General features: G+C 43.9%; 1 protein-coding gene and 1 non-coding gene across 6 annotated transcripts; both read left to right on the top strand.

Annotated features, from left to right (window-relative positions):
- The first annotated feature begins 313 nt into the window (after positions 1–313).
- On the top strand, positions 314–386 carry TRNAK-CUU (transfer RNA lysine (anticodon CUU)). Its single transcript has one exon. It is a non-coding gene; the product is annotated as a tRNA-Lys (tRNA).
- A 1473-nt stretch (positions 387–1859) lies between these two features.
- On the top strand, positions 1860–11977 carry LOC109785975 (G-type lectin S-receptor-like serine/threonine-protein kinase SD1-1). 5 transcript variants are annotated; one of them, XR_006671196.2, is made up of 10 exons: positions 1863–2119; positions 2223–2285; positions 2741–3037; positions 8666–8785; positions 9033–9214; positions 10364–10574; positions 10650–10887; positions 10972–11122; positions 11214–11573; positions 11683–11977. XR_006671196.2 is itself a non-coding variant. In XM_020344562.4 (9 exons), exons 1-9 carry the CDS (start codon positions 2032–2034, stop codon positions 11514–11516), a joined length of 1653 nt encoding a protein of 550 aa, XP_020200151.1. In that variant the 5' UTR covers positions 1863–2031; the 3' UTR covers positions 11517–11977. The 5 variants fall into 5 exon arrangements, 3 of the variants coding, with proteins under 3 accessions (XP_040241856.1, XP_020200151.1, XP_073367370.1); XR_012205721.1 differs by lacking the exon at positions 2741–3037 and having other exon boundaries at positions 1860–2119; XM_020344562.4 differs by having other exon boundaries at positions 11214–11977.
- Positions 11978–13166: the final 1189 nt, after the last annotated feature.

The following is a 13166-nucleotide window of genomic DNA, read 5'->3' as shown; positions in this document are numbered from 1 at the left end:
ACTTCTTTTCGAGAAAGAACCAGCAGGAGAAGAACAAAGCTTCAGTCAACTCTAATATGCAGAGTAAATAAAAAATTAGGGAGTACTAAAAAGGATTTCATAATAAATATAGAGGGAATAATTTGATCATTAAGTTATAAAGTTCTATGATTCTTTTAGGAGATCCAACCTACGATCGATGCGAGTATGCGGTGCGGGGAACTTTTCACTGTTTGTCTGGTAATAAAAATCTCATTTTAAAATTTCATGTATAATTCATATTGCTCAATATTTCCTAAAGTATAATCTCAAAATTTTGAAATTTGGCCAGATTGCTTGTCTAGCTCAGTTGGCAGAGCGCAAGGCTCTTAACCTTGTGGTCTTGGGTTCGAGACCTAAGGTGGGTGACATATTTTTTTAGGTTAACTTGATTTTAGTATAATTTGTCTCAAAAAAGGTTGCAACATAATCCTCAAAGCACCAATGCCAAAATATAAAACAACGATTGCAGATAGTGGTGGATTCGGGCATTCATTGTTGGGTGTTCAATTTTGTTCACCCTAATGAGAAGCTAATTGGTTCACTGCAATACAAATACATGTACAAAATTTTCACAATAGCAACAACATCTCAAAAGTCTAGACAATTTAGAAATAGAGATGAAAATTACAGCACGACCATACACTCTGCCATGGCCTGAAAGCGAGATATGACAACATCATTCTTCACCTGAAGAAATAATTCCATCATTCATCACCTGAAAGCACGACACCAATGCGCCGCCGCCTTGTCTGTGGGTAGACGAAAGCTTCTAGCTGGTGGTTGGCTGGCTGTGTGCGTCTCTCGTGCGTGAAGCCCATTCGTTGCTGCTCTTGGGCTCACTATTACTTCTGAAATGGGCTACTAATGGGCCTATGGGCAGTAAGTTAGTATTCTATGATATATTACATGCATGCATGTGTGTGTGCGCGCGCGCGTGCGAAAAAAAGCATGCTATAACAAAATAGCGTGACTCTTAAAATATGCTATTAGTGTGCTGTTAGCAAGACGTTGTACACTGATTTATTTAGCGAGACATTCCTTCAAAGGCTATAGGGTGTTATTAGCTAAGTTATAGTGAGCTTATTTTTTTACTGATTTATATACACACACAATATGTTTTTTGATAATTTTGGGTGTACATGTACATCCATGACACATGGCGGATCCGCCAGTGATTGCAGCACATTGAGGAACAAAACCCCAAATTTGACAAACCAAACACGCGAAGGTTTAAAACGAGGCCGACAGAAGTATAAATTTTGAAGAAGTGACCGACAGAAGTATAAATTTCGAAGAACTGACGGACAAAAGTACAAATTCCGAAGAAAATACGGCGTGACAGGTGCACGTCTACTTCTACTCCCGAATCATATTCAAGTTGTTCCAATTTATTATTGACCTCCTCACCATTTTAATCTCATTTATATTTCAATCGTTGTTATTTGTTTCAGAAGAGTTGTATTTTGTTTTTGCAGGAAGAATCGTTATGGTTTGAATTATAATTTGTACCCAGATTTTTTTCCATCAGGCTGAAGTAGCTGCAGAGTGCATTATTATCTCCACTAGCTTTGTTTCATACTATCATTATTTATTTTGCCTCAATCAAAGCATCAGAGTTTATGTTGACCACTGCAGTGTTTGTTTTCTGAAGATAATTATAGGGGAAGGCTATGTTGACCACTACAGTGTTTTTTTTTTTTGCGGGTGCCTACAGTGTTAGTTTTGTGAAGAGAACGACAGGGGAAAGCTTCCCCGCCACTTCTATTGATCGTAGCAGGCTCAGAGAAGTTAGCGAGCCAATGGTAGGATTAAGAAGCTACCTCGACCACACATAGTGCGCTGCCATGGCGGTTGTTGTCGCCTTTGAAGTGCTAGCGGAGACTAGACTAGAGTTCCCCATAGCCGCCCGCACTGCACCGCACCACTAGTCCACTAGAACAGAGTGCCAAGCCGTCTTCCCCCAAGAGCCACACACCCTTCCGCTGAAGAAGCTGCAGCAGCTTGCGAGCGATGGCGCTGGCCCGTCGGTTCATCTTCCTCTTCCCCGCCGCCGTCCTGGCCGGACTCGCCTCCGCCTCCGCGTCGCCCTTCCTGTCTGGTCCGTGCGTGCTCCGGTGCTCCCAACTACTGCGCAGTGCTAGTATTTTGCTTATTGAAGCGGATTGTGATGGGTTCGTTCTGTTCTCTTGGTGCTTGAGCAGACAGAGTTTCCCAGGCCAGCACCGGACTGACGGGGAGGAGGAGCTTGCTGCAGACCAAGAACGGTACGTAGTTTCACGATTTCCTCTCTTCTTGCTAAGATTACTCTAAAAAAAAGTTTCGGATTGAGATGTTCTGCAACCAGCTGCATATGACGGTGTGCACACTGAAGATACTGATTTTGCTCATATGCGTTTAGGATTGAGATGCGGTTGTGGAGTTTCTGGATGTAGGAAACAGAGTTCGACGGTGAACTACCAATGGAAATTACAAACTATTCTTCAGTAGTAAAAAAGCTGGGACTACAAAATTCAAATTTCCATACATCAGTAGGAACTTGTATGTGCGTCCAGATAGTTAAGCAGCTTATTCAAATTTCCACTCAAATTCAAATATAAAGTTAGAGAATAAATGGTTATTCTATTGTGCGTTGTCGGCCACATAGTGCTTCTCAACATGTTCAAGACTTCCAGTGCGTTCATCTGATATGCTTGCATTTATTCATGTACATGCTTATCAGACTGCCCTATGGACTTTGAGTTCCAGAACTACACAATCATCACAAGCAGGTGCAAAGGGCTGCAACATCCTACTATGGAATGTTGTGCTGCTTTCAAGGAATTTTCGTGCCCATTTGCGGCGTATAACAACATGCAGAGCACTAACTGTGCGGCCACAATGTTAACCTACATCAACCTCCATGGCACGTACCCAGCAGGTCTATTCGACGAGTGCCTAGTAGGCATGGAAGGGGTTTCTTGCGAAGCCATTCCAGCAATAGAAACCGGTATGTCAAATGGTGGGCAACGAGTTCAAGGTATGTCCTTTGATTGCTCTCTTATGTGTGTGCGATAGGCGGAACGTCTTACCCTCGTATGAGGGGGCGCTGTGCATGTTTATAGGCAGGCGCACATCCCTGATAAGCGCATACAAGTTGTGTAGATTACATGCTTGGAGAGGAAGGGATAAGAGAGAATAAGAGGAATTCGGTTTACAGGAGATAAGTTATCTAACCAGCCAAAGCACTTAAACATCTATCTCTATCTATCCCTATGTCACGTACAATGTTACGTTTAACACCCTCCCTTAATCACAACTTCATCAAGTTGAGATTATGCTTGAGTCTTCAAAACTCCGTGTGGGCAAAGCTTTGGTGAATCCATCTGCAACTTCATCTCTAGAGTGCACAAACCGAATGTCAAGTTGCTTATTAGCAACCCTTTCTCTGACAAAGTGAAAGTCTATCTCTATGTGTTCTGTTCTGGCATGAAACATAGGATTAGCAGATAGATAGGTAGCACCAAGATTGTCACACCACAAACATGGAGCTTGAGTATTTCTCACACCAAGTTCCTTAAGAATGGATTGAACCCATATAATTTCTGCTGTTGCATTTGCCAATGCTTTGTATTCTGCCTCTGTACTGGATCTAGACACAGTTGCCTGTTTTCTTGCACTCCATGATATCAAGTTAGGACCAAAGAACACTGCAAAACCACCAGTGGAGCGCCTATCATCTAGGCTGCCTGCCCAATCAGAATCTGAGAAGGCACTGACCAAAGTAGATGGTGACTTGCTGAAGTTAAGACCAATGCTCAAAGTATTTTTGACATATCTAACTATACGTTTAGCAGCAGTCCAATGAACAGTGGTGGGTGCATGAAAAAACTGACATACTTTGTTGACAGCAAAAGAAATATCAGGTCTTGTCAATGTTAAGTACTGCAGTGCACCTACCAAGCTCCTGTATTTAGTGTTGTCTTCTTTACTTAGAGGTGTACCTTCTGTAAGAGACAGTTTCTCAGAAGTTGACAAAGGAGTAGGTGACGGTTTACAACCTTGCAAGCCAGCCTTTTTCACCAAATCAGTGGCACATTTTTCCTGGGAGAGATGAAGCCCATCATCATGTTTCTTCACTTCAATCCCTAGGAAATAATGAAGATCTCCAAGATCCTTAACAGCAAAATCTGTACTCAGATCCTTTAACAATTCAGCTATTGCCTCATCAGATGAACTTGTAACAATAATATCATCAACATAAATGAGGACAAATATGGTTGTGTTCAATTTATTGTAAATGAACAATGAGGTGTCCGACTTGGAAGGAACAAAACCAAGTATTTGCATCTTATGGCAGAGACGTGAGTACCATGCTCTTGGTGCTTGCTTTAACCCATAAAGTGCTTTGTCAAGTTTGCATACAAATGAGGGTGTATTTTCATTCTCAAACTCAGGAGGTTGTTTCATGTATACCTCCTCTTCCAGAACGCCATGCAGAAACGCATTCTGAACATCCAATTGTCTGAGACTCCAGCCCCTGGAAACAGCAATGGACAAAACAAGACGTATGGTTGCAGCTTTGAAAACGGGACTAAAGGTATCCTCATAGTCTATTCCATACCGTTGCTTGAAACCCTTGGCAACAAGTCTTGCCTTGTATCGATCAATGGTTCCATCAGACTTCCTTTTTATTCTGAAGACCCATTTGCAATCAATAAGATTTTTACCTTGCTGTGGAGGAACTAGATGCCACGTGTGATTTTTCTCTAGTGCCAAAAATTCTTCCTTCATTGCCTTTTTCCATTTTTCATCACGAAGTACTTCCTCAAGGGTGCTTGGCTCACCTGGCTCACCTGTGGAACAAACTAAGGCATATTTTGTTACATGCTTATAATCAACAGGTTGGATCACACCTTGTTGTAGTCTTGTTCTTCGTTGTGACGGTGCAGCAGGATCAGTTTGCGCAGAGGATCCCGAAGCAGGAACAGTTTGCGCAGAAGATCCCGAAGCAGGAACAGGAGCACTGGATGCTGCGACAGCCGAGGCAGATTCGCCTCGTGCATCTCCTGGATCTTCTGTGGCTGCATCTCGTGATCCAGGCGCTGTGGAGGCCGCAGAAGATCCAGCGCCCGTCAGCCGCAGCTCAGCACGCCGCTTGTAGCAGCGCGACTCGTCGGGGAAGCGTGCGCCCCATTGGCCACTTGGGGGCTGCCAGGTGTGAGGCGACGAGCGGGGCGGAGCGGCCGTGGGGCCACCTCTAGCAGGCGCGGGGCCACCTCCAGCTGCGGTCGGTTGTGTGGCGTGCGCGGAGTCGCTGGCGGTTGCACGGGCGTGCGGCGCAGCTGTCGGCTCTGACGCGTCAGCCCGCACCGATCTCGGCGCAGATTGCCTGCGCTGCTGCTCCTGCAGCAATCCCGAGGCGGATCCAGCGAGTTCCAAGGCAGATTTGCCCCCCACGTCATGACACATGAAATATGGCATTTGAGAAGTGATTTGTGCATCATTTTCTTCTCTGTTTTCACTGCTGTTTTCTCCTGCAACATCAGAAAGCTCATGGGTATGGTTAAGAGGGTTAGTCATCATTTGATCAGCACAATTATTTTCTCCCCCGTGATCAATGCCGGATAGATGAGATGGCAAAAGAAGGATTTCTTTGCGGAGGATGGCGTCGGCATTAGGATGAAGATCAGGAAAAGGAAATTTTGTTTCATCAAAGATCACATCGCGAGAAATATAGACACGACCAGTGGAGATGTCAAGGCACTTGACACCTTTATGAAGAGGACTATACCCAAGAAAAGCACATTGCTTTGACCGGAACATGAGTTTGCAATTGTTGTATGGGCGAAGATTAGGCCAACAGGCACACCCAAACACACGAAGTGATTTGTAGTTGGGTTTAACATGAAGTAGCCTTTCTGTTGGAGTTTCATTATTGATGACACGACTAGGAAGCATGTTGATAATGTGAACAGCCGTGAGAAAGGCTTCGTCCCAAAATTTAAGAGGCGCCGGCTAAGAGAGCTAGTCCTACCTCGACAATTTGTCTGTGCTTACGTTCTGCCGAACCGTTTTGTTGGTGAGCGTGGGGACAGGACACGTGATGAGAGATGCCAAGGTTTTGGAAGAAAGAGTTTAACTTTTCGTATTCTCCCCCTAGTCTGATTGAACGACAATGATCTTGCTGTCAAACTTGCGCTCAACAAGAGCTTGAAAGTTTTGGAAAACTTGAAAGACCTCGGATCTTTTCTTAAGAAGATAAATCCAAGAGTACTTACTGTAGTCATCGATAAAACTCACGTAATATGTGTGTCTACCAACGGAGCTAGGGGCAGGACCCCAAACATCATAAAAAATTAATTGCAAGGGTTTTGTAGACACACTAGTTGATATTGGATATGACGACTGATGACTCTTAGCACGTTGACATGAATCACAAGCTGTTTCAACATTGCGCTCACCAACAAACGGGAGCTTATTTTTCCTAAGCAATCTTTCAACTAAAGAAAAAGAGGCATGTCCTAATCGATCATGCCATCGTGTTGACGAAAGTTTGGCAACACCATAGGCATGTTTATTGAATCTTCGACGCTCCGGAATCAACGGGTAGAGTCCTCGAATGCATCTACCTCGATAAAGCACTTTCTTCGTTGCCTGATCCTTGATCAAAAAGAAAAAGGAATGAAACTCGAGGAATACATGATTGTCAATGGCAATTCTATGAACGGAGAGAAGATTCATACTAGCACTAGGGACATGCAAAAAATTTCTAAGATGAAGTTTGCGATGCGGAGTTTTAATAATTGTATGACCAACGTGACGAATCCTCATACCTGCACCACTAGCAGTGTGGATTTGGTCCTTGCCGCGGTATTTTTCCCACGTGGTCACCTTCTCAAGCTCGCTGGTGATGTGTTCGGTGGCGCCACTGTCGACGTGCCAGTTGGTGTCGACGCCATAGGAGCCGTCCACAGCAGCAGCCACCTTGTCCTTATCCTGGGAGTCATCATCGTCCTCGTCATAGCGGTACAAGCAGTCCCGGGCGGTGTGCCCGAGCTTGCTATAGATCTGGCAGCGCGGCGCATCAGGGCGCGCTCGGTTGGAGCCGCGGCCACCACCACCGCCGCGTCCATTGGAGTTGGTGGAGGAGGAACGGCCGGCCCGAGGAGTGTTGCTGTTGGAGGAGTTGCCGCCGCCGCCCGAGCGGTTCTTGCCGTGTGGAGGTCCGTCGCGGCGGCTGCCGTGGCCACGAGAGGCAGCGTTCGCAGATGACTTAAAACCACCTGAACCCTGATAGAGTGCCATGCGCTGATCAAAATTGCTTAGCATGGTGAACAACTCATCTAGGGTGACGGGGGAGGTGCGGGCATCGAGGGCCGACACCAGAGGCTGGTACTCCATGTCTAGCGCATGGATGATGTAGGAGACGATCTCGTCATCTTGCAGCGGCTTGCCGGCCGCGGCGAGTTCATCAGCGAGGCCGCGCATGTGGGCAAAGAAGGTGGCGACCGGCTGAGTTCCCTTCCGCGCATGAAGCAAAGCCGTGCGGATGTTGTTGACACGGCTAAGCGACTGCGAGGAGAACATGGCCGCCAGAGTTGTCCAGAGCGCGTGCGTCGTGGTGATCGCGGTCACCTGCACCAACACCTCTTTTGAGAGATTATTGAGTAGGTACCGAGCACTTATTGATCCTCCCGGACCCAGATTGGGTGGAGAGGGTTGGGCTCGGTGGAGTCCTTGCCGTCCTTGTCCTTGCCAGGAAGGAAGCGGGCTGGCTCTGGTGTGCTGCCATCGGCATAGCCGAAGACGCCTGCTCCCCTTAGTTGCAGCGTGATCTGGACGCACCACAGTACGTAGTTCGTACGAGTGAGCTTCTCCGTGACCTGGCTGTTGAGGCCGATCTGGGAGGAGCCGGAGGAAGACATGCTAGGCACTAATGGAGATTGGAAAAACTAGATATATTGGAAGAGGGATGCTCTGATTACCATGTGCGATAGGCGGAAAGCGTCTTACCCTCGTATGAGGGGGCGCTGTGCATGTTTATAGGCAGGGGCGCACATCCCTGATAAGCGCATACATGTTGTTTAGATTACATGCTTGGAGAGGAAGGGATAAGAGAGAATAAGAGGAATTCGGTTTACAGGAGATAAGTTATCTAACCAGCCGAAGCACTTAAACATCTATCTCTATCTATCCCTATGTCACGTACAATGCTACGTTTAACAGTGTGGACTGTGGACTAGAAGCATTGCTGTTCCATTGAGCGGTCCTTTGCTCTCAACGATCTTATAGACATGTCAGTTGATTTAGTCTACATAATGGTAATCTCCACTTACAAGGAAAATTGATACTTAGATCTTTTCACTGTTATGAAAATTAGCTTGTTATGTACATGGTAGCATTTTTACACTAGTAGACATAAGCATTGGAATAGATGAATAAATATAAATAAGTAGAAGAACTATGTTATGTGAATTAAAAAAGATGTCTATTGAGATGGAGAAATAAGTTTCCTTGTGAAATGGGCCTGACCTATGTTCAATTGCTGAAGTGTGTTCGAGTGAGATGATCCACAAGCAACAACTGTTTTTTCAGTGTCTATATCACTAAAGGGATTAACTTTTATTTATATATGAGGACTATATATGAATTCATTTTTTTCTAGGACACAAATCACGGAACTCACGCCAGAGGGCGCTGTGGATTATTGCTGTGGCAGCTCCATTACTTTCAATACTCATGTGCTTTATCTGTTCCGCTATATGGATGAGAAGACGACGAAAAGGTTTGTTTTTATCACGATTCGATCACTACAACATGGACAATTTTTAACATGGTTCCTCTTACCTTCTCTTTTTACATGTGAGGTAATAGAGTAAGAGTTAATCAAACTACTAATTAGTGAGATCAACGGCATGTTAAAATTGCTCCTACAACATTCCTCTAAAACGAAAGAAGACACATAAATGTAGGCAGTCTTTAGGTTTTAGCCCCAGATTAACGCTGTATATAACTGTGTCCTATCAATTTAGGAAAGGTAAACTTACACCATCAAGCTGCCATGAATAGGCCGAAAGTAGACACATTGGTTCCGAGATTGGAAGAGAAGAGTTCAGAGTGCACTCTCTTTGACTTTTGTGTGATATTGCATGCTACACACAACTTCTCCAAAGAAACTCTACTTGGGCGAGGTGGTTTTGGCCCCGTCTACAAGGTAATATGTTGTCTTGAAAATATTCAAATATATGTTCATTCCAAAAAAGTATTAAATCACGATTAGCTTCAATAAAATGGAGATTTAGCTGGCTACTAACCAATACATTTATGTGTGCACGCCTGAAACACATTCTCATATATTTACAATAGTGCTATTTACTGTTACAAAATGTGTGCACGCCTAAAATATATTCTACTAATATATTTCCAATAGTGCTATTTATAGTTACAATTAATAGCCCAATATATAACGAATTGTGCTATGATGTGTGTAGTTTTCAAACTTGTTTGTGGGAGAATTATCTATATATAATTTCAAATATCTACAGTGGAAGTCATCATGTCATCCATCTTGTACTAGCAACCTATGGCGAAAAAGGCACAGTCGCACGATTCCATTATACTATATTATCCTATAATCATTGCCCTAGAAAGAAAAAATACACATACAGTTGCTTGATAGACATATATGTAGCCTAAAATCCAGTATTATAAATGTATCTCCACCAAATATGATTAGCATAAGTAACCTCATACGGAGCCTTAAAACAAAAAGAAACCATTGGTCCCGGTTCGTGCCTAGAACCGGGACAAATGGGTCCACACGAACCGGGACAAATGCCTCCGGAGGCCCGGCCGGCCCCCTGGGCGCACGAACCGGGACGTATGCCCCCATGGGTCCCGGTTCGTGACAAAACCGGGACTAATGGGCTGGCTAGGCCCCAACCAAAGCCCTGTTTTCTACTAGTGTAATAAACATTTTTATTTTACCCTATTCAACACTGGACTGAAACTCAGAAGGAAATAAGTAATGCACTGAAATGGAATATCAATGCCATGTATTGTCCGCGCAAAAAAATGCCATGTATTGTACTCCTTCCGTTCCTAAATATTTGTCTTTTTAGAGATTTCAAAGGGACTATCACATACGGGTATATATATAGACATATTTTAGAGTGTAGATTCACTCATTTTGCTCCGTATGTAGTCACTTGTAGAAATCTCTAAAAAGACAAATATTTAGGAATGAAGGGAGTATATGCGGTGCTGTATATACCAAAATTCATTTTCCCATGGAGTGCATGTAATCTATTTTCTGTAATTTCAGTACAAAAATTAATACCCCTAGTTTTCTACATACTTCCAGGGGCAATTACCAGATGGAATGGAGATTGCAGTTAAAAGGCTTGCCTCACATTCAGGACAGGGTTTCACAGAATTCCAAAATGAAGTTGAACTTCTTGCAAAACTACAACACAATAATCTGGTCAAGCTCATGGGATGCTGCATTCAGGGAGAAGAAAGACTTTTGGTGTATGAATATTTGCCAAATAAGAGCTTGGACTTCTTCATCTTTGGTATGCACATTGTAGTTTTACCATATTTTAGATTTGGTTTCGTCCATACTATCAAGTGCACACTCTACTGTACAGATGAAAGCATAACAACTTTTGTTGATTGGAATAAAAGATGTTTGATAATCGAAGGGATAGCCCAAGGTCTTCTATATCTCCACAAGCACTCTCGGTTGCGCATCATACACAGAGACCTTAAGGCCAGTAACATTCTCTTGGACCAGGACATGAATCCTAAAATTTCTGATTTTGGGCTAGCAAAAAATTTCAGCTCCAATGATACCCAAGGAAGTACAAGGAGGGTGGTGGGAACATAGTAAGCATATCACACAATTAATTAGAATACCATTAATCGTCTGATTCATCAACCATTAAATTTTGTGCTTCCAACCCATTTCAGTGGTTATATGTCTCCGGAGTATGCATCTCAAGGCATTTACTCGGTCAAATCTGACGTGTTCAGCTTTGGTGTGTTACTTCTCGAGATCCTTAGCGGAAAAAGGAATTCTGGTTTCCATGAGCATGAAGATTTTCTGAACCTCCTTGGATACGTGAGTATTCTGCAAACTCTCTTCTGTATATTACTTTTTAGACCGAAGTAATTACCTGTTGTGTATGTGACAAACGATAAACTTTCTGCAGTCGTGGCATCTGTGGGAAGGTGGACGTTGCCTTGAGCTTCTAGAAGCATCGATTGCTAACGAGGTCCATGCGGCAGAGGCTAGGAGGTACATTAACATTGCACTAATGTGCGTACAGGAGCATGCAGACGATCGACCGACCATGTCAAACGTTGTCACGATGCTAAACAGCGAGAGCGTTGCTCTTCCGGAGCCTAACCATCCGGCATACTATAACCTAACGACAACTAAGGAAGATGAATCAGCTAATGTTCCATGCAGCTATAATGGCGTAACCATCACTGAGGAGCCGGATGGCAGATAGTTGATCACTTTGCTTCTGTTCTTAATGAAAGATCTAGCAAAGCAGACAGCTGGCATGGTAATTTTATATTTATCTTTTAATATTTCTGCATTAGTTCAAGCTTAAATACGCCTAAGATAGGCAGATAGACCGGATCAAGTAAGCCTATCATATTTCGGTTCTGAAGGATGGCGACCAGCGTATTTCTGTGGCGGTTGTTCCATCCTCCGGTGAATGATGTTCTGCCGGTATGCATAGGCTTGATACGACATCCAAGCCAATACTGTAATTAGCTTTTATGCACCCGCGTCATCATTTTCCACTGGTGGCTGCTACCGTAGGCTTTGAAGGAGTACAGAAGAATTTAATCCGCAAGTAGCTGCATTAACTGAATCCTGCTTGGCAAAGTATGTGTTCCATCGGTGTGCGTCATTCATGTTTTCCTAAGTTAATAATGCCGGATGCACGGCTGCTCTCCTTCATCTGCATGTTCGGATTTTCTTCCCCGTGATCTGTTTGCTGCAAATGTAGAAGAATCTGACGGCGCCACCACACAATGACACAAATGCGGAGAACACTGGTGCAAATGTAGAAGAACGGCCGTCTTCAATACTAAAGATCAGCCTGGACTATCATGGAAACCTTGAGACCTTAACTAATAAGGTTCCGGTGCTGCAGTTGATCTGTTCGTGGCTTCAGACTCGTAGCAGTTCCACACTGTTACGGAAGGAAGCGTTTCCATAGAGTTTTCATGGTAAAACCAACAGGAAGGACTTTTTCCTTTCCGTACTTAGCAAAGAGGTAACTGCACATATAAATACACGTCATCTCGGGCTGAGGCCAGAACTGGTACGGACAAGGGAAATCCGACTGTTTAATTAAAACAAAGCATTGCCATGGTCCTCGCGGATGCTGGCGCAATGTGATTTCTGCCTGCACTGAATGTCAAAAAAAAATCTGGGGCTGAGGCAACAAAAAAATCACAGCACGGGGATTTTAACAATCTACAACTCTAGGACTAAACAATAACAAAAACACAGATTGCTCCTATTAGGGCATTTCAAACGGCAACCCGCAAATTTGCTCCCGTATCTGTCCATCTGTCCGTGGACATGGATGCGGGAGGCCGCCATTCAATGCTACCCACACAGAACCGGCCTCCTTAATTTTTTTGAAAGCCCACACGTTCAAATAGCCACATACATAGAGTTCAGACATTCAAATAACCGCATATATAGAGTACAAACGTTCAAATAACCGCATGCAGTAGTAGTTCAAATATTACATTCCAACATTATTGTTCCCTTTAACCGTCCACTGATTCTCAACCAGATCTTTCTTCCGCTGCTCGTAAGTTGGTCGATGCAAAATTTGTTGATGGATTTGAATAAACACTCCAAATGTGGTCAAATTCTTGTCTGGGAGTTCAATAGGATCACCCATGTTCTCAAATTTAAGACATGCGGCAACATCCTCACCCTCATTCTCCATGATCATTTTGTGCATGAGCACACATCATATCATCACCTCCCACAAGGTCTCTGGATCCCATTGTTTAGAAGATTCACAAACAAGTGCAAAATGGACCTGCGGAACTCCCAATGCCCTCTCGATATTGTTTCTAGCCACTTCTTGTCTTTGAGCAAAGTGATACTTTTTCTGGCCAACTGG

This window comes from Aegilops tauschii, chromosome 3 (genome assembly GCF_002575655.3).
Source record: "Aegilops tauschii subsp. strangulata cultivar AL8/78 chromosome 3, Aet v6.0, whole genome shotgun sequence".
Lineage (NCBI taxonomy): Eukaryota > Viridiplantae > Streptophyta > Magnoliopsida > Poales > Poaceae > Aegilops > Aegilops tauschii.
Note: the sequence above shows the minus strand (reverse complement) of the source record. Positions and strands in the feature narration are given on the sequence as shown.